General features: G+C 50.3%; 1 protein-coding gene across 3 annotated transcripts; it reads left to right on the forward strand.

Moving 5' to 3' along the window:
• The first annotated feature begins 1211 nt into the window (after positions 1-1211).
• On the forward strand, positions 1212-22472 carry TOM1 (target of myb1 membrane trafficking protein). Of its 3 annotated transcripts, none has more exons than XM_056509587.1 (16): positions 1221-1338; positions 8933-9017; positions 10745-10823; positions 10972-11121; positions 11230-11364; positions 11606-11752; positions 12701-12817; positions 13259-13392; positions 14029-14062; positions 14598-14706; positions 15687-15807; positions 18212-18287; positions 18687-18749; positions 20520-20579; positions 20910-20946; positions 21052-22472. In XM_056509587.1, the coding sequence occupies exons 1-16, from the start codon at positions 1287-1289 to the stop codon at positions 21198-21200; spliced, it is 1548 nt and encodes a 515-aa protein (XP_056365562.1). In that variant the 5' UTR covers positions 1221-1286; the 3' UTR covers positions 21201-22472. The 3 variants fall into 3 exon arrangements, with proteins under 3 accessions (XP_056365571.1, XP_056365562.1, XP_056365581.1); XM_056509606.1 differs by lacking the exon at positions 1221-1338 and adding an exon at positions 7904-7922; XM_056509596.1 differs by lacking the exon at positions 18687-18749 and having other exon boundaries at positions 1212-1338.
• Positions 22473-27649: the final 5177 nt, after the last annotated feature.

Raw genomic sequence — 27649 nt, forward strand, 5'->3', positions numbered from 1 at the left:
TTGTCCTCTGTACAACAGAAAACTCTTGAAGAGTGAAAAACACAAATGACCCTGGTGTATTGTATTTTTATTAAAATTTGTACACTTTGTATAATCTGTATCTTGTGGTATTTGGTACTATAGGGAAAACTTTGTCAAGATTTAGCAGGTTTTATATTTTTGTTATTTCTTTGCTGTTTGGTCCTGATTACATTACAATTATACACAGAGTTTTTTGTACTGTACTTGCAATATAGTTTTTTTTTTAACTTCTGGAGTATTGTCGTTCATTTCTGGCATGTGCTCTTTTCTGCAGCTGTTGTTACCACTTGTAGTGTTTCTCAGCAAAATACATCCAATCCTAACCCTGCTAAACTCACTCACTTGGCAGGCAAGCTGTACTGTTTCCAGCAGCACCAGTCACCCAAATTATCTCTCGGGTTCCTGACTGTTTGGGACCCCCCCAGAAGGGAGCTGTAGCAGGGTAACACCACGGTATTTGTCTTCCCTGCTGCCTCATCTCAGTTCAGGTTCGTGGTGTTCAGGTGACACCAATACACGGGACTCCAGGTGCTGTGCAGGATGTCAGGCGTGGCAGGGTTGGAGCAGGATTTGTGCTGGCATTAACACGTCCCCATTTTTCGGGTATGGGTGTTGGTTGATTGCAGCCTCAGCTTGGGCAGGGCGGTTGCTTAGTCCCAGAACGTGCCAACCACCCTCTGTAGAGTCACAGGATGGTTTGGGTTGGAAGGGACCTTAAAGATCATTTCCAACACCCCTGCCACAGACAGGGACACCTTCCACAAAAAAATTGCTCAAAGCCCCATCCGACCTGGCCTGGAACACTTCCAAGGATGGGGAATCCACAATTCTTGGCAACCTGTCCCAGTGCCTCAGCAACCTCACAGTAAAGAATTTCTTCCTAACTCCTACGAGTACGCTCCCACACCGGGCTATGGAAAACTAAAAACCCATCGCCACAGTCTTTCCAGGGTTTGGGCACCGCTCAGGCTCGCGGGTTGCAGAAAGCGGCGGGGGCTCTCGGCGGCGGGAGCCCCTCCGTTCCTGCGGCCGGGGGCCAAGGGCCAGCAGGACCGGGCCCCGTGGGCTCGCACGCCGCCCAGCCCGGCAGCCGCCGCCCCGCCGCGGCCGCTCCGCGCCCCTGTCAGCCGCGGCGCGGCGAGGCCGGTCCGGGCGGCGGCCCGTGCGTCACAGCGGGGCCCGGCGGGCCCGCCCCGGCCGGCGCGCGGGTCACGTGAGCGGCGGCGGCGGCGGCGTCAGCTGATCGCGGCGCGGCGGCGGCGGCGATGGACTTTCTGCTGGGGAACCCCTTCAGCTCCCCCGTGGGGCAGCGCATCGGTGAGAGCCGCACCCGCGCCCCCCGACCCTCCCCGCGCCCCCGCTCGCCCGCCCGGCCCCGCGCCCCCGGAGGCGTCCGCCGGACCCTTCCTCGGGGAAGCGGAGGCCCCCGCCCCCGCGGCGGGACCAGCAGCGCGCTGGCCAATCAGGAGAGAGCTCTGCTCTGACTGACGGGTGCCGCCGGCCAATAGCGGGCGTGCAGCCCGAGGCGGCTCCGTCGGGGGCCCCGCTAGCCAATCCGGGCGCGAGGGGGTCTTGGGGTGGCGAGGTGAAGTTTGCTCACTTAAAGGGGCCGCAGGCCGGTGGTCCCCGCCACGCCCCCCGGCCCCGCCGAGCCCCGTGATTGGCTTGCGGCCATTCCCGCCCGCGCCTCTTCGGGGGCTTCGGGGAGCTGCTGATTGGCTGGGCTCCAGCCAGGGCAGCCTATCGCGGCCGGGCGGGAACGGCGCGTGACCCGCGGTGGCACGAGGGGCGCGACGCCGGGGCTGTGGGACGGGGTTAGCGGGGCTGTGGGGTCAGCCAGGCTGTGGGACGGGGTCAGTGAGGGCTGTGGGGGCAGCGGGGTTGTGGGACAGGGTCAGTGAGGGCTGTGGGGCAGCGGGGTTGTGGGACGGGGTCAGTGAGGGCTGTGGGGGCAGCGGGGCTGTGGGACAGGGTCAGTGAGGGCTGTGGGGGCACGGGGCTGTGGGATGGAGTCAGTGAGGGCTGTGGGGGCACGGGGCTGTGGGATGGGGTCAGTGATGGCTGTGGGGGTATGGAGTCTGTGGGATGGGGTCAGTGAGGGCTGTGGGGGTATGGAGTCTGTGGGATGGGGTCAGTGAGGGCTGTGGGGGCAGCGGGGCTGTGGGATGGGGTCAGTGATGGCTGTGGGGGCAGCGGGGCTGTGGGACAGGGGTCAGTGAGGGCCACAGGGACACTGGGGCTGTGGGATGGGGTCAGTGAGGGCTGCAGTGACACCGGGGCCATGGGGACAGCAGCATCAGGCTGGGCTGGCCTGGGGCACACGGCTCGCCCAGTCAGACCTGTGTTCCCTACCCAAAGGACTGGCTCTGGGCAGCTGGGGGTGTTTCCCGCACTGAGCTGTGCCACGAGCGGTGCCTGGCAGGGCCGTGCCCTGGCTGCTGCAGCACGAGCTGGCTCACAGCATGGAGCACCAGCTCCAGCAATGAACAGCACCCACGCTGTGACCTGGCAGGCCCATGGGCACACGGTGTCCTGCAGTGCCTGTGCTCAGGGCAGCTTGGGGAACATGGGAGAAGGATGTGGCCTGAGAAAGTGGAGCAGAGATGCTGCAGTTAGAGGGAAGACTGTCAACAGCTGCACTGGTGTCAGAACAGGGATGCAGTTCTTAAAATGCTTAGAATGAAGACTCACTTCCCATATTGTGTGGCTAAGGGCCGTGAAGTTGTGCTTGCAGGTTGATGGCCATTTAAACTGTTCACTTGTGAGTTTATGCACTTTCTCATTCTTGCTGTTCATTGCTTATCAGACCTTGGCTCTTTGCTGTGAACATCCAGTCCCACATTCAGTCTTTCTGGTGTCCTTGCACAGGAGAATAGGAGGCTGTGCCTAGGGTGGGAAGAGAGCAAGCAGCTGCTTTAAGTAATGCTTTTATTATAATGATTTTAAAGGCTACCCTAACACTGTCCCAAAGTATGTCAGGGGCATTGTGATGTGTCACTCCGGTGTTGGGACAGATGCATTACAGCCAGATACAGCCAGATGGTGGAAGGACCATCAGGGAAGACTTTGTGTTATCAAAATCCTCCAGATGATCTTCTTTCTAGAAGAAAATCACATGTTCCATCACATGTTCCATCACATTTTCCCAGAGAAGCTGTCTCCTGCCCTTTCCTGAATGAATGCTCTTTTTTCCCTCAGTGAGTGTATCAGATTGTGTTTGGGTAGAGACAATCTGAAGGTTGCCTCACAGATCTTTTGGTCAGTTTGGTAACCAGACTGTAAGTGGGTTATACCTCTAGGCTTTGTTTCAATTAAATTAGGGATTCCCAAGCAACAAACCAACAGAAAAGGAAGGAGAAAATAAAAGGTATTTTAAAAGTGCTGTCAGAGAGGAGTTGTGTAGTATCACAGAGGTGTGATACCAGGGAGATATTACTGACTGGGGTTGATTGGGGTTATGGGAGTCCAAAGAGGTGGAGAAATTGCAGAGTATGAGAAAGGAACTCTGTGGAGGACTTGAAAGGGCTGGTGGTTGAAAAGATGGATATTTTCTCCTTTTGAACATTGCCTATCTACATCCTGGGGGGCATGAGTAAATGCTATCTTCACTGCTTGATTTGGGACGCAAACACGACTTCCCCAAACTCGTTTGGTAGGTCTGTGGCAGCTGCATGTCCAACCCATGAGCCTGATCACCAAACCTGCACAGTGCTGCTGCCCTGGGCTGTCTGCAGAAGGATAATGCTGCGTCCTTGTAAATTATCTGGGTAAAGTCATGTATGCTTGATATAGCTTATGAAGTCTAAAATAGCTTTAGATGAAGGCTGAGGAATAAAAAAAAAAAATTCTCTGTGGCACACTGCAGTAACATTCTCAAATTCCTTCATTAATGTTAATCTAGTAAGACCCACATATTTTGCTGACTAGGAAAGCAATGCTCAGATAATCTCAATGATCTGTCACAGAATGAGTCAGTTGCAGAGGAGGTTTTCTAGTTTGTTACTCACAGTTCTGAGATTTAGTCACAAAAGTTGCCTCTGTCCTGGTTTTGCACTGGGATGTCTCTTCCTGAGTAAGAGGAATACTGACTTACTTGTTTGGGTTTTTTTGTATTTGTTTCTGTTGTATGGTGGGTTTTTTAAAATATCAGTGGGAACATTTCCAAAGAGTGATAAAGAATCATAGTTCAGGTTCCCCCCTTGAAAGGGAAATCCACTATGCCTCTATCTAGGAGCTAAGAGAAGCTTTTTTCCATTTTCAAAATGGAAAATCTAATTTCAAGGAGGCGAATTCTCTCTGAGTAAGAGTATGGAGAAGAAACTACCAATGCTCTCTCCTCACCCTGGCAGTCTAAAATAACTAGTAATTATAGCAATACCAAAAGGGACAGAGGCAGGTTATTTCAGTGAGTGAGGGCAGGCAAGGGATAGAAGTAACGGTGTAGCACAGAGATGACACAGATTTTTTTATGGATGGGGGTTATTTTAAGCATCAGGACCAGGAAAAGTTGAGACTGTAAAGAGGGCTTTCCTGTAAGAAAAGGGTAGGAAGAGGGGCAGATGCAAAACAGTATGCCAGGAAAATCCCCCCAACCTTTTAGATCCCACCTTGCAGGTATTCCTGCACTGCTCTGTGGGTACCTGCAAAGTTGTGCTTCTCAAAAAGGCATTGCCTTGTCTTCTCTGCCTGCTCTACCTGGAGGAAAAGGGGCAAAGGAAGCAGCTGAAGAGTCACTTGATCGCTGAGAATTTGAGCTGATTCACAGGAAAGCAGCAGCAGTTCAGAGACACAAATATCCACACCACTATGTCAGCACAGTCTGTGTCCATCGCCATCCTTGAATTAGGTTTGGAGCCGTATCTCTGGTCTCTCTAGAATGCACATTGTCCTCTCAGGCTTTGGGGGAAGGATACAGCTAAAGGGTGAAGTCCTGGCAGAGCTGGTGCTGAAGTTCCCTCAAGGGAAGTAAAAGCATGAGGCTTGTACAGGATGCTGATTTGGGCCTGCGAGTTTGTGAACTGAAGGGAAGCTTGCATTGCTTTCTGCTGAACCTAAGCTGTCTCGTGCAATGAACTGCTGGTGCCCTCAAATGCCTGTTGAAATGGGTGAGAAGGTGCTTGATGCTTTGCTGAGGAACTTAGAGCCAGGAAGAAGCACTACAGGAAGCTCTGTTTGAAGGCTTCACTTGGAGAAGGGGCAGAGCATATCACAGGCAAAGGATTTCTGAGCAGCATCTGGCTGGTTAGGGTGCTTCAGGTCTGGAGTGGGGAGCAAAGGGGACAGGAGCCTGCACAGGACCTTCTGTCCCTGGCTTCTGACACTACTGGCTGCAGTGCTGGTGTGCAGGGACAGCTGAGTGGGATCCCCAGTGCACTCTCCCCTGCCACCAGGGCAGAGACAATAACCTTGTAAAGAAGCAAAGTTGTGAAATGTACTCATAGGACAAAGCAGTGTACGGCTCCTTCGTGCCAGTTATGCCAAGTGCTTGGAGTTCTTCATTATCTGCTGGTTCCAAATAACTTTTATCACCTAGTGCAGTCAGCAGGAGCACATCCAGTGCCATGCAGGAGAAGAGATGATGCTCTGGTCCAACCCGTACCACAGTCCTGTGCAGTTCTGAGCAATTTGTGAGGCAGCAGACTGGAATCAGACAAACCCCAATGCTGTCACACCCGGGGAGCTGGACTGGCTGCCAAAACAATGTGGCTTTGGAGCAGCCCCATGAAGGGCCTCCTGTATATTCGGCAGCTGGTTGGTTTGGGGCTTGGAGGGCGATAGCATTCACAGGCTCATGATAACCTCTGCCAGGGGAATTCTCTGCTGCGGGTCAGGCTCAGCTGGTAACACACAGAAGTAGATGCTGCCTGATGAGTCCCACCAGGCAATGCTGGGTCCATGGCAGTGCCCTGCCTCCTGTGCTCACTCTTTTTAGGGACTTGTCGCTGTCCCCAGCCATCCCAGGCTCAGATTTCGTGCGGAGCAGACAGCTCATGTGCTAATTGCAGCTCATGAAATGGGGCCAGCCACCCTGATCCTTCATGTGACTAATTAGACTTCGTTTCCTTCCCTTCTGCAGGCTTTACAAAAGGGCAAATTCAGGATTTTGGAGAAAATTCCATATCTTACTAGGCTTGGACAGTCCCTTACAGCTTAAAAGAGAGCAAGGAGGATTAGAAGGGCATTAGCTCAGCTTTCCCAATGCCAGCTAGGCCAGGCCTTAATTTGTAATGGGTAAATTCAAGCATTTTGTCCTTGGAATTGCCTCAGGGTCACATTCCTGTTTTCCATATGCACTGCTCTTCCAGCATTGCATTTTGTGACCCTGTGTTTTGTTTCTGGCAGGTTTGCTGTTTTCCTGCAGCTCTCCCTTGATGATGTGTGAACTGGGGTGTCAGTAACAGGATGACCACCCTATTGAGGGGTGACAGGGGCAGGGTGTGTCACTTCTGAGGCAGCGCAGTTGTCTCCTAAATGGCCAGCCAGGTGAAGGAGCACGCATGGTTTATTTACATTCCTTTCTGCAAAGCAAACCTGCTGCTCGACCTTGGCAGGACTGGTGCATTTGGAGGGAAAGGGTGGTGGAGAGCAGGTTACAGTGTGCCACCAAACATGGGGAAGCGAGAAAAGGGTGTTTGCAGATTCAATTCACATTTGTGTACAATGCGAAGGAAGGTTGGGGAGATTTGAACAGCAAGGATTGATGGTTAAATTAACGTTTTAGTTTGTCCTTTGTTTCTTCTGTAGCTCAGAGCTTCCAAGCAGGCTCAGCCCTGTTCCTAAGTTGTGGGGTTTTCCTCCCATGTGCAATGAGAAGAGTGGATGTAGACTTCCCTGTCAGCAGAGCAACCTCTGTGTAGTGGATTTCTCTGATTCATTGCCAGTGGCAGCAAACAGTGCAGGGAAACTTCTGGAATGTTCAAACCATGATGTGTCATGAGCAGGGGATCCCGGAGGAGAGCACAAGTTAGGGAGGCTTTGTGACCACATGAGCCAAACCCATTGGACTGACCTGAGCTAGTCTGGTGTCCCAGGGCAGGAGGAAACCTGGAGCTCTGAATCATACTGAGTCCTGATCCCAAAGGATCCTCAATGGAAAACATTTTCCCTCATGTGTTACTACAGTTTCCCCCATTGACTGGTACATGCCCTGGTGCACCAGACACACTATTGCCCTGGATGTATTCTCCACCACATCACCCAGTGCAATCCTTCCTCCTGTGCCTCGCTGAGGAAGCTTGGATCTGCCAGAGATCTGGATCCCTATGTAAAGTTAATAGTCAAAGTGACAAAAGTTTACCTGAATCAAGGAGCCTTACTTAAGGCTATTCCAGTAATAGCCAGACCTTTAGAAAGGTGAAAGAGTATCAAGAACATTCTGCCACTCTCCTTCCCTGTCTGCCGTCTTCCATCTGGCTGTGGCTACAATGTCATGAGCATAATCGCTGTGTAATCAATGCATTCTGTAGCCAACAAAAAGGTGGTGGCTGGATTGTGATAAGATGCCGATAGCTTCACGCTGTGGTGTGCAATCCGTGGGAGGGACACGTGCATACGAGGCTGCATTGCAGCGTGGTGTGAATAGCTCCGTGCCTGACTCTTAATAGGACATGGTGGATGTGCTTACCCAGGCAGGAGTTAAAAAATCTTCTTCCTGTGTTATGGTCCTATCCTATTACTGCGTGAACGGGTATTTAATTTCAGTCCCACACAGGGATCATTAGCTGCTAGGTCAAAAGAAAAAAAAAAAAAAAGGCAGCTCTGCAGAGGAAGGACCTCTCAAAAGGGGTAGAGGACCCACAGCAGCAAGGGACAGCCATAGATTTTGCGGGGACAGCAGTTTTGAAAATGCAGTCACTTCTGTAAGTACCTTGCTGGGACAGAGCTCTCCTGAAGAGCATCTGGTAAGTGCTAAACCGGTCTGGCCAGTTTTAATTCTCTTGCCCCAGTGCTAAGACAAGTGCTTGGTAGGATGAGAGAGCTGGAAAGGATGGTTCTTGTTCTCTGCTTGCCTTTTGCTGCATGTCTGTGTTTCCCCGTGGTCTCGGGAGTGCCTGGGCCCTGCTGGCCCCACTGGCAGTTCTCTTTCCCCCAGCTACTGGTGGTGTCCCTGAAGGCATGAGTCAGTGGCATGGCTGGGACTGAGCCATGGATGATTACAGGGTGGAGACACTGGTGCTCCCAGTAATAGCTGCTCGTTTCCCAAATCTCTGCCTTGAATAAATAACATCAAGGCTGACTGAGGAATTCCTAATTAAAGGGGAGACAATCAAAGCTGTAACAATATTGCTTCGACTTCAGCCTGCAGTTTACTTCTGCCCACACTCCCTAGAGGCCAGAAGTTCAGTAGAGAGGTGTAAATGTTAAACAAGAAAAACCCTGCTTTAGTTTTCTATTTTTGCTTGTTTGTTTTTATAGAGCTGGTGTACAAAAAAAAAAAAAAAAAAAAAAAAAAAAAAGAGGGGGAGGGTTTGATTCTTTTGTCTCCTTATGTAGTACAAACCAAGAACTGGAGTTATTGGTATTAGATCCATATCAGTGTGAGCAGAGTGAAGTCACAGTTTCTGGCCTTGTAGTAACAAAGCAAATAAGCCCCCTTTTCCTTAGCTGTGGAGCTGAAGTCATGCTGAGCCCCTTCTCTTCGTGTGCAGGACACCAGAGGTCACACACAGTGTGTTTGCGTGTCAGCATTGGAGGCACGAGCGAAGCTGGGCACCCGCCATCCCAGCAGTGTGCTCTGCCATGGTGACACCTAGTGGGGAGCACTTGGTGACCTGGAATTTGCATATGGATTTGCCTCCTTGCATGTTGTAGTGGCAGCCAGGAGAAGCAGCCTGGGGTCTGGGGTCTTGTGAGAGTTTAACTTAAGAGTTCCAGGGCTGCTCTTAAGCTTGTCTTGGTTTCTCTTTTCCAGAGAGAGCTACCGATGGGTCCCTGCGGAGCGAGGACTGGGCTCTCAACATGGAGATCTGTGACATCATTAACGAGACTGAAGAAGGGTAAGGGAGCTGGCAAGGGCCCATATCCAGCGGCATTCCCTGCATTCCCTGTAACACCACATCTCTAGGCTGCAGTGGTAGCATGCATTGGGGGAGGTAATAAGCTAGGCTTCCCAGCAATCCCTGAGACAGGTTCTGATAGGAGACCTAGAGACACAGCAAAGCTGTCAGAGCATTTATTAGATGCTTCTCTATAATCTTGGTGAGTGCTAGGAGCCATTCAAACAGGCCTTCAGGGTCCCCAGACAGCCCTCTGTTCAAGCCAGGCTGCCTCCCATCTCCAGAAGGCATATTTGCATTTCTTCCACTTTGATTTATTGCCCCTTCATACCCTTCTCTTTCTCTCCTCTGGGAATGTAAAAATCTAAAGGCTAAAAATCTAAAGACTAAGAAGAGGGGAAAATCTCAGGCTGCTATTCAGTCCTCTCACTGTACCATTCTTTCTTGGGTTTCTTCTCAGGTATTTTCATGTACAGTCACTCAAACACACACAAAATGGGTGGGGGAGCTCTTGTCTCCCTCTCTCTGCAGGGAGATGTTCATCAGTCTGCCAGACTTGTTAACTCAGGAGCTGGGGATTTGCCAGTGAATTCAAGGGAGAATGCTCCTTCTCACAGTGGAGATGTCAAGAGCAGCATGTAAAAAAGAAGGTGCTACATGGAATAAAACATGTAGGTTTCACTCCTGCTGTCCTCCCCCACAGTGATGTTGACAGAGGATTAGCAAGCCCAGTTTTCAGCTTCACAGTTGTATGGAAACAAAGTCAAACATCTCTACTTAGAGATCTGTCACCACTCCTTTTCCACTATTCCCACAGTGCAAATACAGTTCTCAGACCTGAGCTGTGGCCACTTCTTTCAGGTCTGGGCACCTGATAACACAGCTGGACAGGCTCTCCCATTGCCCTGCTAATACACATCCACTGACACCATGCTGCCCCAGAAGTACACTTCTGCCCTCCACCCACTTTTCTCCTCCAGCACTGCTGCTCTTCCAGCTCAGCTTTTTTTCCTGTGCTCTGCAAGAGCATGTTGGTTTATTTGTGCCTTCTTAAGGCCACAGTGGTCTGAGACCAGGGTGTTTCTCCCCTCTGAGAATGGTTAATGAGGCCCTGCTATGCTGTTGCTCTCTTACCCACCTGCAGTATAGGCAAGATTTTGCCACAGTGTCTCCCCTGCAGCTTTTGAGCCTCCTTCTCCCAAGGGAAATGTTAAACAGCTCCTCTTTGAGTAACACAGGAATTGCCACAGCTTGGTGTCTCCTTCCTGTTTCTAGCCCATGCCAAGCTTTTCTGTGATCTCCTCCTCTTCAGTCTCTGCCATGGGATTTTGCTCTACCCCCCAGGAGTGTGTTTCTAGCATTGTTTTTACTCTGTTCTCTGTTGTGTCCTGAAGACCTTGAGCTGTTTCAGACCTCAGCACAGAGGCCTCTAATTTCAGTAATAGCGCTCAAGGACATGGTTTAATGGTGGACTTCACAGTGTTAGGTTTATGGTTGGACCCGATGACCTTAAAAAGTCTTTTCCAACCTAAATGGTTCTATAATCAGCCAACCCCACTCCTTTTGCAGAACCACAGACAAAAGCTGCTTTACCAGTCACTGCTTCAAGCCATCCTGAAAACATGGTGAGGAGGGACATCTGCTGAGTATGAGGCATCCCGAACCTGTGGCTGTTTTGCCTTGCCTCAGCCTTCTGATGATCTTTCTTCATCTCATTTCTCCTTCAGGCCCAAAGATGCCTTCCGAGCCATTAAGAAGAGAATTGTAGGGAACAAGAACTTCCATGAAGTTATGCTGGCTTTGACGGTGAGCGCTCAGGGCTCTCTCTGCTCTGTGATACAGTGCTGTAAAGCTGAGCCCTGAACACAAGTTTTAGGACACATGTACCTAAAACAAACAAGGTTAACACATGAGGGCAGAGAAGGCTACAGCTAATGCTTTATTGCCTTTGAAGGTCCTGGAAACCTGCGTCAAGAACTGTGGCCATCGCTTCCACATCCTTGTGTCCAGCCAGGACTTTGTAGAAGGTGTCCTGGTGAGAACAATCCTGCCAAAGAACAATCCACCTGCCATAGTGCATGACAAGGTGCTGACCCTCATCCAGGTGAGCCAAGAAGTGTGAGCATCTGCAGCAGTGCAGAGAGTGTGGTTAGGTGTTTTTACAGAAGGCTGTTGTATGTGGTGATGGGCTGTGCTGTTTCCTTCTCCCCAGTCCTGGGCAGATGCCTTCCGCAGCTCTCCAGACTTGACTGGTGTCGTTGCCGTCTATGAAGACCTGAGACGGAAGGGACTGGAGTTCCCCATGACTGATCTGGACATGCTGTCACCCATCCACACACCACAGAGGGTATGGGAGTATTGCTGAAGAGAAGAATGTTGGGCAGCTGCCATTCTGGAGCAATGAGGGGATTTCAGGAACTGTTTCTTGAATTTAGAGGGTTTTTGGGTGGTAAGAAGCTCCAGGACAACCAAGAGCTGTTGAAACTAGATGGGGAGTTGCCATCAATATTTCTCCTCTAGTTGTGCTGCCCTGTCAAATGTGAGTGTCTAACATCTCCTTCTCTCTGTCACTTTCCCCACCTTTGTAGACTGTGTATAACTCCAACTCTCAATCTGGACAGAATTCACCTGCAGTCAACTCTCCTCAGCAGATGGAGTCCATCCTCCACCCTGTCACCCTGCCCCCCGGGAGAGGCACATCCAGTGACGCACCCATCACACCCACACCAGAACAGGTGAGTTGGACACAAGTCCCAGGATGTTGCCTGACTCTTCCTGTGTTTGAGGCTATTTCACAAACATTGTTCTGGGACTGCAGTATTGGTCCTGCCCTGGCCCCTGTCGTCAAGGAGCTGTTCCTCTAAAGCACAGTCTTTCAACAGCTCCCCAGAGCTCCATTGTAGTCACAGTGACAAACTGGAATACTGCAACCATGGAGTGGTTATGTTTCATTAAGACAGGGCTGCTTGCAGGTAGAGGGAAGTGGGGAGCCGAGACATAATGCCTCCTTTATCATCTTTGTTTATATTGCCTCACTGCTCATTTTCTATGAATCAACCCTGTCTGGCTATGTGGTTTCCAAAGGCTAGGGCTTCCTCACTTGTTTCCTCATCCTCTTTTCTCCTTCCTCACTCTGACTTCATATGACACCATGTTCAGCACCAAGTCCCTAGCTGTCAGTATTCTGCATTCTCTTGCAGAACAGAGGGTAGAAACTGTTCTAAAGAAGCTCATTAGCAGCTTGTAAACTAGAGGACTAAAGCTTCAACTGCACACTTAGCTGAGGCTCTCCTGTTGAATGGGAATTAATTGTTTTCCCCTCTCTTACACCACTTTGGAAATTAAGCAATTTAAATGGCTAACACTTGGGAGCTGTTGGCTGAGGAGAGATTTGAATCATATCAGCAGCCTGTGCTGGCCATTAAAAATCAAGGCTAAACTAGTGGCCAAATATCCCAGGTGAGGGCCTGATGTGTGCTACCAGCAAATGAATTTGATGGTAAGTAATGGAGGGGTTTTCTGCTGGGAGCTTCTGAGAGCTAAAATGAGTGGTGACAAAGAACTCCCCAGTAGCTGTTCCCTCCAGCTCCACAAACGGGCATGCACACGTGGTGCCATTCCCTGCCATTCAGAGCTACCTCAGCCTCCCCTGGCAGAGCTGTGACTTCACTTCTCTTTTGCAGATCGGGAAGCTGCGCAGTGAGCTGGAAGTGGTGAATGGGAACACGAAGGTTATGTCGGAGATGTTGACGGAGCTGGTGCCGTCCCAGGCTGAGCCTTCTGACCTGGAGCTGCTGCAGGTAAGGAACACTGGGCAGGGTGGAGGGCTGGCACATGCAGCACAATTTAGCAATGACGTGATGGACTAAGGCCCAATGCATGACAGGTGTGGGGAACAACTGGACAGTTTAGTGTGGGGCTTATCAGGGAGTGCAGGAGACACAAGAAAGGTAGAGTTTCAATATTGGGTGGAAATCACATTACCAAGGCTGAATTATCTCACAATGGAACTTGTAGTCCCCAGGGGCCTTTCTTTCTGGGTGATGTGTTACAAAAAAAGCATACAATTATTCCATGTAAAGCTCAGACTCAATTTACCTCTCACACCAATATTTATTACCCATCAACAATTCCTGATAGATCCCAGTAGCCTCTGGGTTCTGTGTTCCAGTCAGACTCCCAAATTTGTGAGTGCTCAGCCATAATATGACCTTTGTGGTGACTTGCCCTGCTTTGAACAGGAGCTGAATCGGACATGCAGAGCCATGCAGCAGCGAGTCCTAGAGCTGATTCCCCGTGTCCTCCATGAGCAGCTCACTGAAGAGCTGCTCCTCATCAATGACAACCTCAACAACGTGTTTCTGCGCCATGAGAGGTACCTCTCTCCTCCCTTCTCTTCCATGCTCTCCCACAAGACTTTACTGCCCTTGAAGGCTGCCTATCCCACCCTTTGGATCTGCCCATGTGTTTAATACTCAAGATGTGATTATCAGTCTGTATCATCCATCTTTGAGAACAAAGCCTGTTCTCAGTTTTTGGTGACTAATTCCTGTCTCTTCAAAGCCGCTGTGTAAATTCCTGATGGGATATAAAGATGTGTCTGTGGTATAACCCAAAAGAAGGAGGCAACTGCATGGAAAAAGCTGGTTTTCTACCTCTGAGGCAGATGGGAACAGACAGAAATTGCCCAGATGGGATCAGCAACTTTTTTTTCCTTCCATTTCAACAAACATGTCTTTGCTAGTTCATCTCCAGATGAACTGTAAGGAGAGCTGTTGGTTATGAGTAAGTGTGGATAATCCTAAGAAGCTTTCTCACACTACCTCTCAGGAGACATCAACTCTATGGGTCTTGCTGGGGTATCTCGAGGGAAAATTTGGCCCTGAGCCATAGTTCCCCTTTCCTAGTGAGTAGGAAAGGGCAGACTGTTCCAAGTCTTATAAAAAAAACTCTTGGGCTGTGGGTGAATGAGCCCACCCTACTGAAATGCATCCTGTCACCTTTCTTGCAGGTTCGAGCGACTTCGGACAGGACAGCCTGTTAAGGTAACTCAGAGCAGCTGCCTCTTTGTGCAGCCTGATTTGCTTCCTGCAGGTCCAGCAGTGCCCTGCTGACTTGGGGGGAGGTTCAGTCTGCCCCACTTAGAAAGGGTGGGCTTTGCTGTCCCAGCCAAGCTGCACCAGAGCACCTGGTGTGCAAGACACCCCATTTCCCACTGCAAACCTCTCCTGCCCTGCCCAAAGAGCAAGAGCAGAGCAGCAGCAGTTATGGTTATTGAATAGAGAGATTCCAATTCCCATATGATCCTTCTCTGAGCACTACCCTGCCCTCTGAACCAGTTACTACCCTACTTACTGACACCCAGCAGAACTGGGAGAATGGCTACCAAGGCATATGCTGCCCTGGGGCACTATTCCCAGTCAGTTCTCTGATCGCTGTCCTTTTCTCCCTCTTCACTGCTGATACCTTTCAAAGGGTGCAGAAGGGCTTTCCTCTCCAGTATCAGTGAGCTAGGATTGTAGGGTCAGGGTGTCAAAGTTTCAGAAGCTCCCTACCATTTTCTTTTTTCTTCTTCCAAAGGCCCCAAATGAAGCAGAGAACAGCTTGATTGACCTGGGACCCAGTACTCCTTCAGCACTGAAACAGCCTGAAGTCACCAGCAACCTTTCCTCTCAGCTGGCTGGAATGAGTATGTTGTCATATGATTTTCCCCTCAGTCTTTCTCCTGGCTGCTTTGAAAATCCTTTCCCATCTTTGAATCATCTCCCAAAATTATTTAGTCAGATTCCTAGAGTAACCTAGAAAAATGCCATGTGTTTTCAATTAATAAACTCATAAAGAAACTTGTATATGCCCCAAGGCGCTCAAGCATATGTCTTGGTGTCCTCACCTCACGTTGTTCAGGAGGTGGCTGTGACTTAAGAAGGACCTCAGTATTAGTCTGTGGCTAAGGACCTGGCCTTCCAGCAGGACTGGGGATAAAGTTGCTCCCTCTGCAATGCCTGGCAGCACTGCCTACTTGCCTCTTTTGTTGTGTGGTGTCAGGCTGACCACTGAGTTTGGGAGAAGCAGAGCAGCTGAAGCTATGCTGCAAAGGCAGCCATGAGCATCTTGGGCTCAGGACCCAGGATTTGACAGGTTGTTTACTCAAAAAAATATGAGAGGTCCTGGGGGTTCTTCAAGACATACCAACAGCCTACATAGCACTGCCTGGATGCAGTTGCAGAAAATTGGCACCAGACTGTTTTTATAGACAAGCCAGCTGAGATGTTTTTCAAGTCAAGTTTTTTTTGGATGATGCCCGAGTCATGAAAATCCACTCATCTGTCTCAGAGGTGCTTGCCCAGAAGTACAGGTTATTTTCTTCCACAGGTTATGGAGCAGTTCCTTCCAGAGTTGTCTAAGATGGTCAGAAACATCTAGCCTTCAGCATCAGTAAATTGGTGCTGCTGCTTCTGTCTGAAGCTGAGCCAAAAATATCTACTGAGTGGGCAAAGAAACAGCTTCTGTTACTTTACCCACGACTGCACACATGCATAGACCATGCTGTAGCTGAGGAGCAGGATGGAGGAGTGGGCCTAGAGTAGTTTTCCATCCAGCACTCTCCAAGCCCACAGTCCTCCATTTACTGTTCAGTGCTGCCTGCTTACCCTGCTCTCTCTCCCACAGACCTGGGCTCAAGCAGTGTAAGTGCAGGGCTGCAGTCCCTCGACACTTCTGGCAAGCTGGAAGAAGACTTTGACATGTTTGCCCTGACCCGTGGCAGCTCGCTGGCTGAGCAGCGCAGAGGGTGAGTGGAGCAGCTCTCTCTGTCCTGTCCTGCCTCCTTGCAAAGGAGGGCTAAGGGAAAATGAGGCCATGACCTGACCAGCAGCAGTTCCTGGGAGACAGCAGGATGAAACAGAAATGCACTCTTCACATGCACAGTGTTTGTAGGATGAGCTCAGTGCTCCCAGTCCTTTTTCCTGCTGCCATAATCTCCCCTTCACAGCATCCTCCGGAGCATGGGGAGAAGGAATTGGTCCCTGCATGTGAGAATTGCAGTGTTGTGTTCTGGGATATTCAGTGTCTGGGGATGAAGGTGTGAAGTGGGACTGGCTCTGTTTTCTTGTCTGCTGCTGAAGTCATGTGCCCTGACTAGGATGATGTTGAATTTGGGAATTGCTGAGTACTGATTCAGCCTAACAGACAGAGTATTGAGTTAGAGTGCAGGAAGAGTGCAGTCAGTTGTGGCTTGCAAGAGGGCACTGTTCTGTGCCTCAGCTTCCCTGTTGGCAAGTGGGACTGATGTTTCTTCCTCCATGGTGTGTTTGAGGCCTGCTGGTGTAAAGCACTAAGAGTTGGGCCTCCATAGTAGTGGCTGAACTGAAGAGGCCTTCTCCACTGCAGAGTGGATTCCTGAATCCTTGTTCTGGAGAAGCTGGCAAAATGTGCTGACCATATCCCCTGGGTTTAGAGACTGTGGCTGATCTCACACTGCTTTGCCTGGCAGAGCTCATTTGCTGCTCTCCATAGGGTACCAAGCAGTAGAGCCTGTGAGCACATCACTGCCTCCAGCCCTCCAAGGCCTGTGCTCCTGCATTCCTGCAGCCACTGGAGTTCTTTGTTCTGCAGCTGGCCAGTAGCAAATTAAGGTCTCTTATACATGTCAAATTAAGGTCTCCTAACGATGTCTCTTCCACTCCTCTGCCTCAGACTGCTTCTGGTAAACATGGTGGGGAAACCCATAGCCTACACATGACTTCATGTGTTCTTTCCCTGGGTTTCCCCACTGCTTTTACTGTGGGTTGTGCTGCCTGAGGACAGAGTCAGTCCAGCACGAAAACAGTTGTATCAACAGCACCCAATCTGGGGCTGAAACCAGAGCCACTGGTATGTGCTCAGTGCTGGAGTTCTGGACAAGGGTGGAATTGTATCCTCTCTGCTGTGGCAGTCCTTAACAGGCTGAGGCTTATGATCCCTGCACAAGTAACAAGACATCTTCTATTTATTCCTCACTGCCGTTCATCTGCCTGCACTTGCACTCCTGCCAAGTAACCTCTAGTGGCTCAGGCTTCACATTTCACTCACAAGCCTCTGCTCTCAGTGTCTCCCTCCACTTGAACAGACCCATTGCTCTACAGCTTCCGGACAGGACGTGCTGTCAGAGCCTCTGGGGTTTGTTCCTGACCCCCCATGTTTCATGTGTGTCTTGATGAGGCAGTGCTTGAGGCACTTCAAGCCTTTCCTGCCATTCTTCCTCATCAGTGGCATGATAGCAGCGCTGTACTTCATCCTGGATGCCATCATCCACAGCGGCCCCTTCACTGATGAGCACTTCTTTGAGAAGTTTGAGCGGCGGTGGCCCAAGCCCCTGGCCCTCAGCAAAAACAGCTCCACTTGATGGTCTGCTGGATCTGTGGGAATGGGCCTGGGAGCAGCTGGAGAGGAAACTTGTGGAGAGTTTCTGTGAAAGGCTTCATTTTCCTAGCATGGAGAGTTTTCCCCATTCGGCACGGATCAAATGGTGACGTGTGGCATTGTCGGGTGCGGTAGCAGCCTAGAGGGGACACAGGCTTGGGATGAGGGAAATTATGGGTGAGGCATGTCTGCGTGTGGAAAGAGGTTGCTGTAATGGTGCATTTGGAGATCTGGAAGCAACACTAGGTTCTTCTGATCATCCAGTCTCACCTATGGCCAGCATAGGCCAGTGAGCCTCTGCCACCATCACTTCTCATTGGTATTAGTTAAAGAGATGTTTTTGAGCTATTTGCATCTGCAAAGATAGGTGAGTATGTGGGGGTTTGTTGCTAAAATCCTTTCTGAAATATCTGTTATATTCTGGTCAGTCTATATTAGTTTTCTCTCTTTATAGTCCACCCCAAAGAAGGTGAGTGTCAATACACCTAGGAGGAGGTGGTCAATACACCTAGCTCTGTAAGTCTGTGTCTTAGTTTTCATATAAGTCCTTCTCATCCTTCTGTCACTGTGCCAGGGCTGTCCTGTTGTATCCCACAATGTTCCAGTGAGTAGATTACTCTGTTTTATGGTGGGCTACACCTTTAATAAGGGCTTTGCATATCTTTCTAGAAGCTGTTGTTAGCAGAATGACAGGGCATGAAAAGTTGTGCAGTCAGAAGAACTGAACATGTGTTTAGGAGTTCCTGCTCTTCACTCTCAGGCATCTCATCAGCCTGTTGTCTCTCTGCTTCCAGGGTAAAGTATGAAGACCCCCAAGCCACCAAAGGCCTTGCTGGTGCCCTGGATGCCCGGCAGCAGAACACAGGAGCGGTAAGTGGCCATGGCTTTTACTGCTTCACCAGGACTGGAGTAACCTCCTGGTCACCGAGGCAGTAAGGGTGCTGTCTGTTTGGAAAAAGTGATGATAACTCCCAGTCTCCATTAACCTGCATTTCCTAGCTGGGCTGCATACCTCATTCTTTAAAGCCCTGAGGTAAGGAGCTGTGAAAAGTCTGGGGTTGCCTCAGGCAGTTGAAGGATGTCCCTCCTCAGGGAAATTTTCACATGGAAATGTATGTTTTATTCCTCTTCAGCAAATTTCCAAGTCCAGTTGCCTTCTCTCTGCAATCAGAGAAGTAGGCCACCAGTATTAGTACATTCTTTCCCTCACCTCAAACCCACTGCCTCCCCTCTCCCTCACACTGCAATGCAGACTCTTCTGTCATCCAGGGGGAGTCTGGTGCCTCTAGTGATGGAGCCCAGCTGACAAAGTGGATGATGCGTCAAGGAATGGTGAGATCTGAGGTCGTGGAGCACCAGCAGGGAGGAAGGAGGCTGGGACTGCTGAAACAGAAGTGTCACTGGCACAGCACATGAGGATGCACAGCAGACATCAGCAGATACTGCTAACTGAAATGGAGCAACCCTGGGCTGGGCCGCTAGTAGAGACCAGGTTTGGGAAGAAAGCAGGCAGTGTGCCAGTCCTTGCTCAAGTAAATGTAGATGTAGGAAAAAACCCTAGGAGCTCTGAGGCCAAGAGCATGTGCCACTCTGAGCTAGAGGATGGCCTCTTTGGGGTTGGGTGTCTAAAGCAGAAGCAATAGCTGGTGACATCATGAGGGCAGCTGCTGCCAGTCACTCTCCTTGCAGTCACTCCTCCTTAGCATGAGGTGCCTTGTTTGAAGGAAAACACATTCTGACTTTAACCCTGTTGAAGGCCTCCTCCTGTAGCTAGTGACTGAGCTTTCAGGCAGCTGAATTTGGTCTTTTGACAGCAGGAATTCCTGCAATTACATTCCCTCAGGCACACAGAGGCTTTGACAGCTCGTGGATCTGAAGCTTGTTAGCTTGTCTTCCTGTAATGAGCACAGCCCAGGCTGATGTCTGCTCTAGGATGTTTCCCCACGTGCTGTACAGTTGTCACTTCTACCCCAAAGAGAGCCTCTCTGGGTAGGCACAGCCAGCTTGCTTTGAAACTTCCCTAACCTCACACATCCTCTTCCATTCCCATTCATCCATCTGCCAGCTGTGATAACTGTCTGCGCTTGCTCCCTCGTTTGAGGAAATCTGCCTGTCTTTGGTACAAAGATGCTGCTGTTTTTCTTGCTCTTGGTGTTTTCCTGAGGGCAAGAAAGCTAAATATATTATAAAACTAATAAAAAAGTTCCCACAAATGCTCTCTCATTCTTCTGCTTGGGGAGCCCCTAGCAAGGGCTGCTTCTTGCTCAGCTTTATTCAGGAGCTCATGACTGGAGAAAAGGATCTGGGGTTTTAAATCAGACTTTGTTTCTTTCAAGGTTACCTCTGTCCACTAGGGATATGTCTGTTTGCTGTTTAAATTGACCAAGGCCATGAATTCTTCTGAGCTGGCCTCATCCCTGCTGGAAGTAAAATTTAATTGTAGATTACTTTCTCTTTGATGGGTCTGTTTCAATACTTTGGTGTGATATCAAATCCTGCTGTGCTCCACGATCATACCAGGGAATCAGTTCTTGGCAGGTGTCTTTCCTCCTTACTGTGCTGTCAGACCAGGCACCTCCAATATCTTCAGCATTGCAGACTTTGACATCAGACTGTCACTGGTTTGTAGAGGGAGAAGGTGTAAAGAAATGCATATCTCTTGTTCTCTGGCTGCCTACACAAGTAGCCAACTTCCACCTAGTGGGTCCTCACCAAAAAGCAAAGTCTGGTCCAGTCCTAACACCCCAAAGCCAACCACCCAACCACAGATGCTATTAATGGCATGTATCCTGGAAACTGCATGTCTGGGCATGGATGGGACAGAGGAAGCAGGTAAGCAATGGCTAACACTGAAACTAAAATTTATTTATGTCAAATAAATTAGTGCATTAGCCAAGAAATTTCAAATTGGCAAGCCAAAACCACTACACACTGGTAGCTGGGAGGGTTTTGCACTGGCACTAGCTGGATTTGGATGAGCCTGAGCTGACTGAACAGTGGAGCAAGAGGCTGAGCTTCTGGGTTGGGCTGCCTTTTTGCATAGTGGATTTACTGGAACAGCCTCTATTTTATTTGCCTCATTGCCCTTTTTTTCTGTCCCAGGTACCAGTTCCTCAAGGCAATTTCATGGAAGACATAGAAAAGTGGCTCTCCACTGATGTGGTAAGTGAGGGGCTGCCTTCCTGGAGCCAGCAGTCCTGCCAGAGTTGTCTGTGGGGCTGGACTTCAGGCAGTGTATAACAGTGCTGGCATCGCTGAAGGCGTGGCACAGGCTGCTGGGAGGGACCAGGGAAGGAAAAGCCAGGCTTTGGGATACCAAAACAGTATAATCAGCCTTCTGGGAGCCATAGCTAATAACTGAGGCTCAGGGCCCCTCTAACAAGTCTGTACTGTGGAAGTGGAGGGAACACTAGACTGTGTCTCCATGAATCATATCTGTGAGATGCCTTTACCTACCTTCCTTCTAACCATGCCCTTCTCTTTCTTTGCTAGGGAGAATCAGAGGATCCAAAAGGTGTCACCAGTGAAGGTGAGATGTGCCAGCCAGCCCTTTTCTTTAACTGTTCCTGGCAGCACCTTGGCTCTTCCACAAACCTCCCTCTTTGCTAATGCTCTGCTCTTCTCTTGCTCTCAGAGTTTGACAAATTTCTGGAAGAGCGAGCGAAAGTTGCAGACCGCCTCCCCACTTTGTCCAGCTCCTCAGCAGGGACGTCTGTCTCCCCTCCTGCTGCCAGCCATCATCAGAAGCAAGCAAAGGAAGATGATGCTATGTTTGCCTTGTGAATGCTATGGACCCGTGTGCTGTGGAGCAAGAGGCTGTGTGTGCTGTTTTGCTTGCCTCCAACCAGGGGCCAGCAGAGGAAGGACTCTGTCCCCTTCCTCCATTCTCTTTCTGTTTATCCTTTGAGTTGTTTTTATTTTTAAGCTGCTTTCAGACTTCAGACAATCTTTGTTGTGTTTAGGGATATCATACTATAGACTTGTGAAGGGGGGTTTCAAAGCTGCTAAAGAATGTGGGAGTTCAGTGGGCTTTTCTTTTTATGGTACAGTGTGGGCAAAGCAGAAGAAGCTCTGGAAGAAGCTCCCCCATCTACTCTCCAGTGAGGTAGCTAGAGATCTTGCCCAAGGAACAGGAGAGGCTGCAGCCTGCAGCTGAAATCACTCCTGCCTGCCTCTTTCCTCATCCCTCCCCTAGAATGTATCTCTCAGCCCTCTGCCTGCCAGTGTTAGACTGGAAAGCACGGGGATGTGAAGCATTACTGGTGGCCAAGGAGGAACACTAATGGTAGAGGGACCCTATTGCTCTCATCTCTCTTGCACAAGTGCTTTGTGGTATGCAACACCTTCCCACTCACAACCTCTCTTCCTCTTCCTCTCCTCCCTTTCCCCATGAGTTTATCCAGAATCCTACCCACAGCCCAGATGTTTCCATTGCATGACAGCCAGTCGTCCAAGCCCTTGGCAGCACACAGGACTGCAAGCGGTACCCCAGGCTGAAGGGGCTGTCTCCCATGGGGTAGGATGTGCCTTCAGCAAACTATTTGCAGTTAATTTAATTCTCCATTATCATACTTTTCTCCCAAGCTGATCCTACCTCCCTCTCTCACTTCCACTGATGCCTTCCACCACATGGTGCCGTGGTGTGGGGAGTCCCTCTAGGGACACACAGACTCCCTCAGGGTGGCTGTGTGTGCCAGGGTCACAGAGCTGCATCCCCCTAAAGCAGGAGGCCCTTCCATCAAAAAACATGAGGGGTCCTGAGCAGTTAGACCAGTGGGAACATGCTGTTCCTGCAGAAGCTTGTTCAGCAGCACAGAGGGGAAACAACATCAGTCATCTCATGCCAGTAAAGCAGCCCTGCAGCAGCCAGAAGCTCCTCTGCACATGGGGGAAAAACCCTTCAGAGCAAACTGCACATGCTGCCCACTTGTAAATGAAAGCCAGGGAGGAGGGTGCCAAGCTCAGGGCTCCTGCTCGTGGGATTTCTTGTTGAGTGTGGGAGAGTTGTCTTTTTTACTGCACATTAAAGGAGCAAAGACTTGAGCCTCCCTTGAAGATATGGTGTGTGCTGTCAGTGCTGGTGTGAGGAGGGGAGGATGCACTGAGGAGAAGAGGGATGGAACCATGCAGCCACATTTGCTCTCCATGAAAATGCAAGGGCACTGGTGCTGAGAGGAGAAGAGCATGGGGGCTGAGGGTGCTGGAAGCCAGGGCAGGTGCTCCCTGCTTTTTACTACAGTCTTGTGAGGAGGTGATCACAAGCCATCTCAAAATAGCAAGAGGGTGAGCTGCTTCCTCTTCTTTCCCTCTCTGCCTTGTGACCACCTTGCAGCCCGTAAGCCACGTATAAAGACATCCAAAAAATACAGTTGCTACTAAAAGGCCCTCTGATATCTACAGGACATCCTCAGTTGTCTTTATACCATTTCTCCAGTGTCTAGCTGAGTAGGAGCTGTGGGAAGGATTCTTGAAATTAGGTTGAGTGGATTTGAAAATGTCATCTGAACAAAGGCAAAAGGGCCAAGTGGCTGAGCTTCTCCTGCTGGAGCATGTGCAGGAGAGGAAGCAAGAGCAGGGTCATGATGGAAAACAGGCTGGTTTTGTGACTGTGACCTGTGCAACTGAAGGGCCTATAGAACAAGCAAGGCCAAGCCCTCTGGCCAGTGCCTGGCCTCAGGCTGCCTGGCTCACGTGGAAGGAAGGGCTTCTGGTGCCCCATCAGCATTTATGAAGGGTACCAGCCCATTCACTCTGGTGATGATTTAACACTGGTTCACACCTCAGCAGGCACTTAAAGTTCTCAGCACCTCCATCTCCCTCAGAGCACTGCCTGCAAATTCCCCAAAAGGAGAAACAAACATCCCTGAATGAATATCCTGAGTAGAGGGAGCTCAAACTCCTCCTTACTGCCTCTGGGATGCTCTGGGCCCACCTCAGGATAAAGATCCCCTCTTCACCCTCACCTTGTTTTTAAGTCTCTGAACAGCTGGCACAGGACCTGGCAAAGCCAAGAGGGAACTGTCCCCAAGGAAGACTTGAGTGCAGCAGAAATGGGTTGCCTCTATTTTTGTCAAGGGACAAACAGATGGAAAACATTTTTGGTGTCTGCCAAGTGAGGTCAGTTTGAATCGATGGCCAACAGGTGAAAATTCAGAGAGCTGCTTGTGGCCCCTAGGGTGAGCCTGTCCCCTTCTGACTGTGCAGCCAGGCATGGTCACAGTGCTTTTCACTGAGATTTTTCCAACAGTGACAAGGTATCTCTTTTTCAAGTAACTGAAAATATGAAGAATGGAGATGAAGGCATGGAAATATTCCAAATCAGTACTGTCATACTTGTTACAGACTATACCAGTAATAGCTTGAATAATTTTGCAAGGTTTCTTTTGAGAAGGAACTTGGTGGGAAAAAAACCTGCTAGTTCTGCAAGGGATCATTTTAAGTTGAGGCTGGGCTCTTCACACTAGCAAAAATGGCTTCATGATTAAAAAAAAAAAAAAAAAAAAAAAAAAAGCACTGTAAGGAATTCTTTTAAGTGCCTTTCCCTTTTAAAAAGTTTTCTGATGTTGTTTTAAGAAGAACAGCGCTGCGTGCTCTGACCACCAGATGGCTGTGGTCCCTCGCACACCCAGCCCCGGCTTCCCGATTGCAGAGGACAGCCCCTCCCTTGGCAGTGACCTGCTTAGCAGGCTCTGCCGCCCCCGGGGACACAAACAAAACAAAGTTTTTCCGTACTCTGGTATTATGGTGCAACCATCAGCCCTGTGCAGCCTCGCACAGCGAGCACTCCAGGACATGCATTCATCCACACGTTGGGACTGCACGGAGCACGGGAAGGGGTGCTTGTGCTTTGCCTAGGCACCCATTAATAACCACACTGGGAACAGGATCCTGACATGGACAGATATTTTGCATGACCCAGAACAGCTGTTGCTATGCTAGATTAAGAAAGACATAACTTCCTTGTACTGGGTCAGAGTTGCTCGACCTAGAGTTGCATCTTTAAAAACTAAATACACGCTAAAAGTTAATGAGAATTTCCATGATGTTTGGGTAACGTGATACTTGGCATGCCAGCATTACGTTCATACAGGCAAAGAATTACATGTTTCTCTTTTACCAACCACTAACCTCCAAATAGTACATGAATTTTTTTAAAGAGTGGTAACAAAAATATGTCCTGATTTCCCACAGCATTGTCTCACAAGTCAGCACAGAAGTGCCCTGAGCCAGTGCACTGGGAAGGCTGTTCTCCATTCCACAGGACTTTCGTGTTGCTTTGCCATGTTGAAACTTCCTCAAAGCTTATTTTGAATAACAAAATTCTCCCTCCCTTCCCAAAATGAGAATAACCCTTCCACTTCCCCTTTCCTTTAGATTACTGTTGGTGCTGCTAAGGGTGGATGAAGATGATATAAACAAATGAGAGGAAAAGTAGGTGCTCCAGTGCTCAGGAGCAGGGGAATGGAGATGGCCATAGACAGGATCACTCTCCATGAGTACAAGTTTGCTGCAGTGCTGTCTCCAGCAGCTTTCCTGCAAGGCTGGACATTGGCCCTTGCCAGGATAGGGTGTGCTACTGTGCAACAGAGAGGTTGGGGGCTCAGCTCTGCCAAGGAGACTCCTGGGGACTCTGCAGCAGGGATTTTCTTGGGGGGATCAGAAATTCTCTTGCAGCACAGAGAAGCTATGTGTACCTGTATCCAGGCACTTGTTTTCCTGGCCAGTCTAGGCAGAAAAGCATGGATCAGGCACAAAGCAAATTTGACAGCGGGGTGAGGCAAGGACACGGCTTTCCTGCGGCTTTAGGGGAGTCTCTGTCACCAGCACAGAGTGGTAGGAAAATCTGTGTTTAGAAAGGTTGCTGTGAGGCACTTCAGTGGTATTTTTAGCTGCTTGACCAAAAAAAAAAAAAAAAAAAAAAATCTTAAAAAAGAGCTTAAATGCCAGATAAGTCTCAGTGAGAGAGAGGTGCCAATTTCTCTGAGCTGTTTTGCAGTCTTAATCCAAGAAGGAGAGAAAAAAAAAAAAAAAAAAGAAAATTTAAAAAGCCAAGGTGTGGTGATCTGCCAGCAGTGCCCCTGGGCAGGGACCTATTTTGTGCTGGCATGCACACCTAGCTCCAGCAGGGCAGTCAGGGGTGCTTCACCCCACATCAGCCACCTCCAGTGTCACCACCTGCCCAGTACCTTTGGTCCCTCTCGGCCTCCGCCAGACACACCCGGCAATCGAACACTTCAATTCAAATCCCACGTCGCCTTGTTAATGATTATCGAGCTGAAGAGCTGCCGCCACCGCCCCGAGGTCCTGCTGTGGCCAGCACTGCTCAGGGGAAGGGCTGAGCCCAAAGCCCTGATTCCTTGGTGCTGGGATACCGGGGAATTCATCCCCCCAAAAAGGGGGATGCTCTGGCTCCTTTGCTGTACCGGCTGCAGTCCGTAAGCTCCACAGCGCACAGGGCTCTCCAATAATAATACCTGCCCTTTCTAACCCTTCTTTGGATTATTTCTGCTCGTCAGCAGAAAACAGACAGCAGCTCGGTGGGGTAAATAAGTCCTGCCTACCTGCCCTGGAGTGATCTTTGGTAACGAGCGCAGGAGGGAGCACAGTCCATAGACACCCTAAGTGTGTCTTGAGCAAGTCACTTAAATTTGGCGCATCCTGGATGCCAGTCTCTAAAATGGATTCATTCCCGCACACTGCTCCTGGGTTCGCTGTTTTTCACTAGCACGGGTGCCCATCCGGCTCTCCCATGCCCTATTCCCCCGCATGGAGCAGAGACTGTCCGGGCCCCGCGGCAGACGGACACAGCAATCCCCCGGGAAGAGAGGCGCAGCTTTCCCGGCTCTTCACCCCTTCCTGCCTACCCGTGCGGCTCGGGGCAGGGCCGCTGAAAGGGGAGCGGTCTGTGGCTGCGAGCGATGCCGCACGCTCCGCCGGGGCATGAGCCCCCAGCCCGCAGCGCTAGTGCTGAGTCACCCTTTTCCCAGCCGGCATCCTGCTGAGTCAGGGTCAGGCCGGGCCGCCGCGAGTGCTGAGTAAGGCTGCGCGAGGGGCTGCGTGCTGAGTCACGGCGGCGCGGGCCCCACGTGAGCCCGCTGATGGCGGGGCGGGCCCTCCGCAGCGCTGGGATTGCAGCTGCTGCTGCTGGCCCCGCTCCCAGCGCTCCGGACAGCTGGAGAAAGCTCCAGAAACAGCCCCTTCCCGCGCCCCGGCCTTTCTCCGGCACCGCGGAACCGCGCAGAGGTGATTTGGAAACCTTGCGGGGACCGGGGGACTCGGGTCTCACTTTCTGTGCAAAACTCGGCTTCCCGTTCCTCCTTCTCCTGAGAAAAGGATGTGAGCCGTGTGGTACAAAGTCCTCCTTGTTGCATACGTGTGATTTTTCAAATCCAAAGTTTCATGGTTTGTTCCATCTCGCGGTCAGGGCACACTTTGTTTTCCACGGTTGTGGCGCTGAAACAAAGGAGGCACCAGCACTGACTGAAACATTTGCGCAAATGGGATTTTTATTTGCTGCCTCTGCCCCGTTCCCTTCCACGCCTCCCTCTGGTTGCCAAAGCAGCTCCTAGCTGGACACAGGATTGATTCCCATGACCACCCGGACTCTGGGAAGCGTGATGGGCTCTGTGCACCCTCTCCCAAAATCTCAGCCCAGTGTACCCATAACCTGCTGTGTGCTTAAGGTCTCTGCCTGACTCTGGTCAGGCTCATGCCTTGCAGGGACTTGCTCTGTTCTCTCTCCTTCTCCCCACCCTGTTTCCAGACAGCCCAGGCTCTCTCCTTGCTCATATCTATATGTGTGCAGCAGCACACATATACCCATACATCTATGAAAATATTTATTGTAATCTGCATTTCCTCTTTTTGTCACGCTGGTTCATTTATCCTGGGAAATCTGCCTGTGCCTCCATCTCCCACCACACTGTTTTCCAGGGTTCCTGTGGGGGGGGTTTGCCTAGCACAGCCATGCCTGTCTGTACAACCCTCCAAAGGTACCAGCAGTGCCAGCCCATGGTCAGCTGCAGCACCTGAGCTCTCCATAGGGATTTCCGGTGCATTGGACACTTGACCTCCTTTTCTTCCACCTGTATTTCTACTCCAGACTGGGATTTTTGGATGCTGAGAGAGCAGTGATCAGTTCTATCAAGGTGGAGCTGGGAGAGGTAACCTGCCTTTGGTAAACACAAATTAACACACAGATTATCCCTGTACACTCCAGAGCAGACTCCTTT

The sequence above is a fragment of the Oenanthe melanoleuca genome, chromosome 1A, assembly GCF_029582105.1.
Source record: "Oenanthe melanoleuca isolate GR-GAL-2019-014 chromosome 1A, OMel1.0, whole genome shotgun sequence".
In the NCBI taxonomy this organism is placed as follows: domain Eukaryota; kingdom Metazoa; phylum Chordata; class Aves; order Passeriformes; family Muscicapidae; genus Oenanthe; species Oenanthe melanoleuca.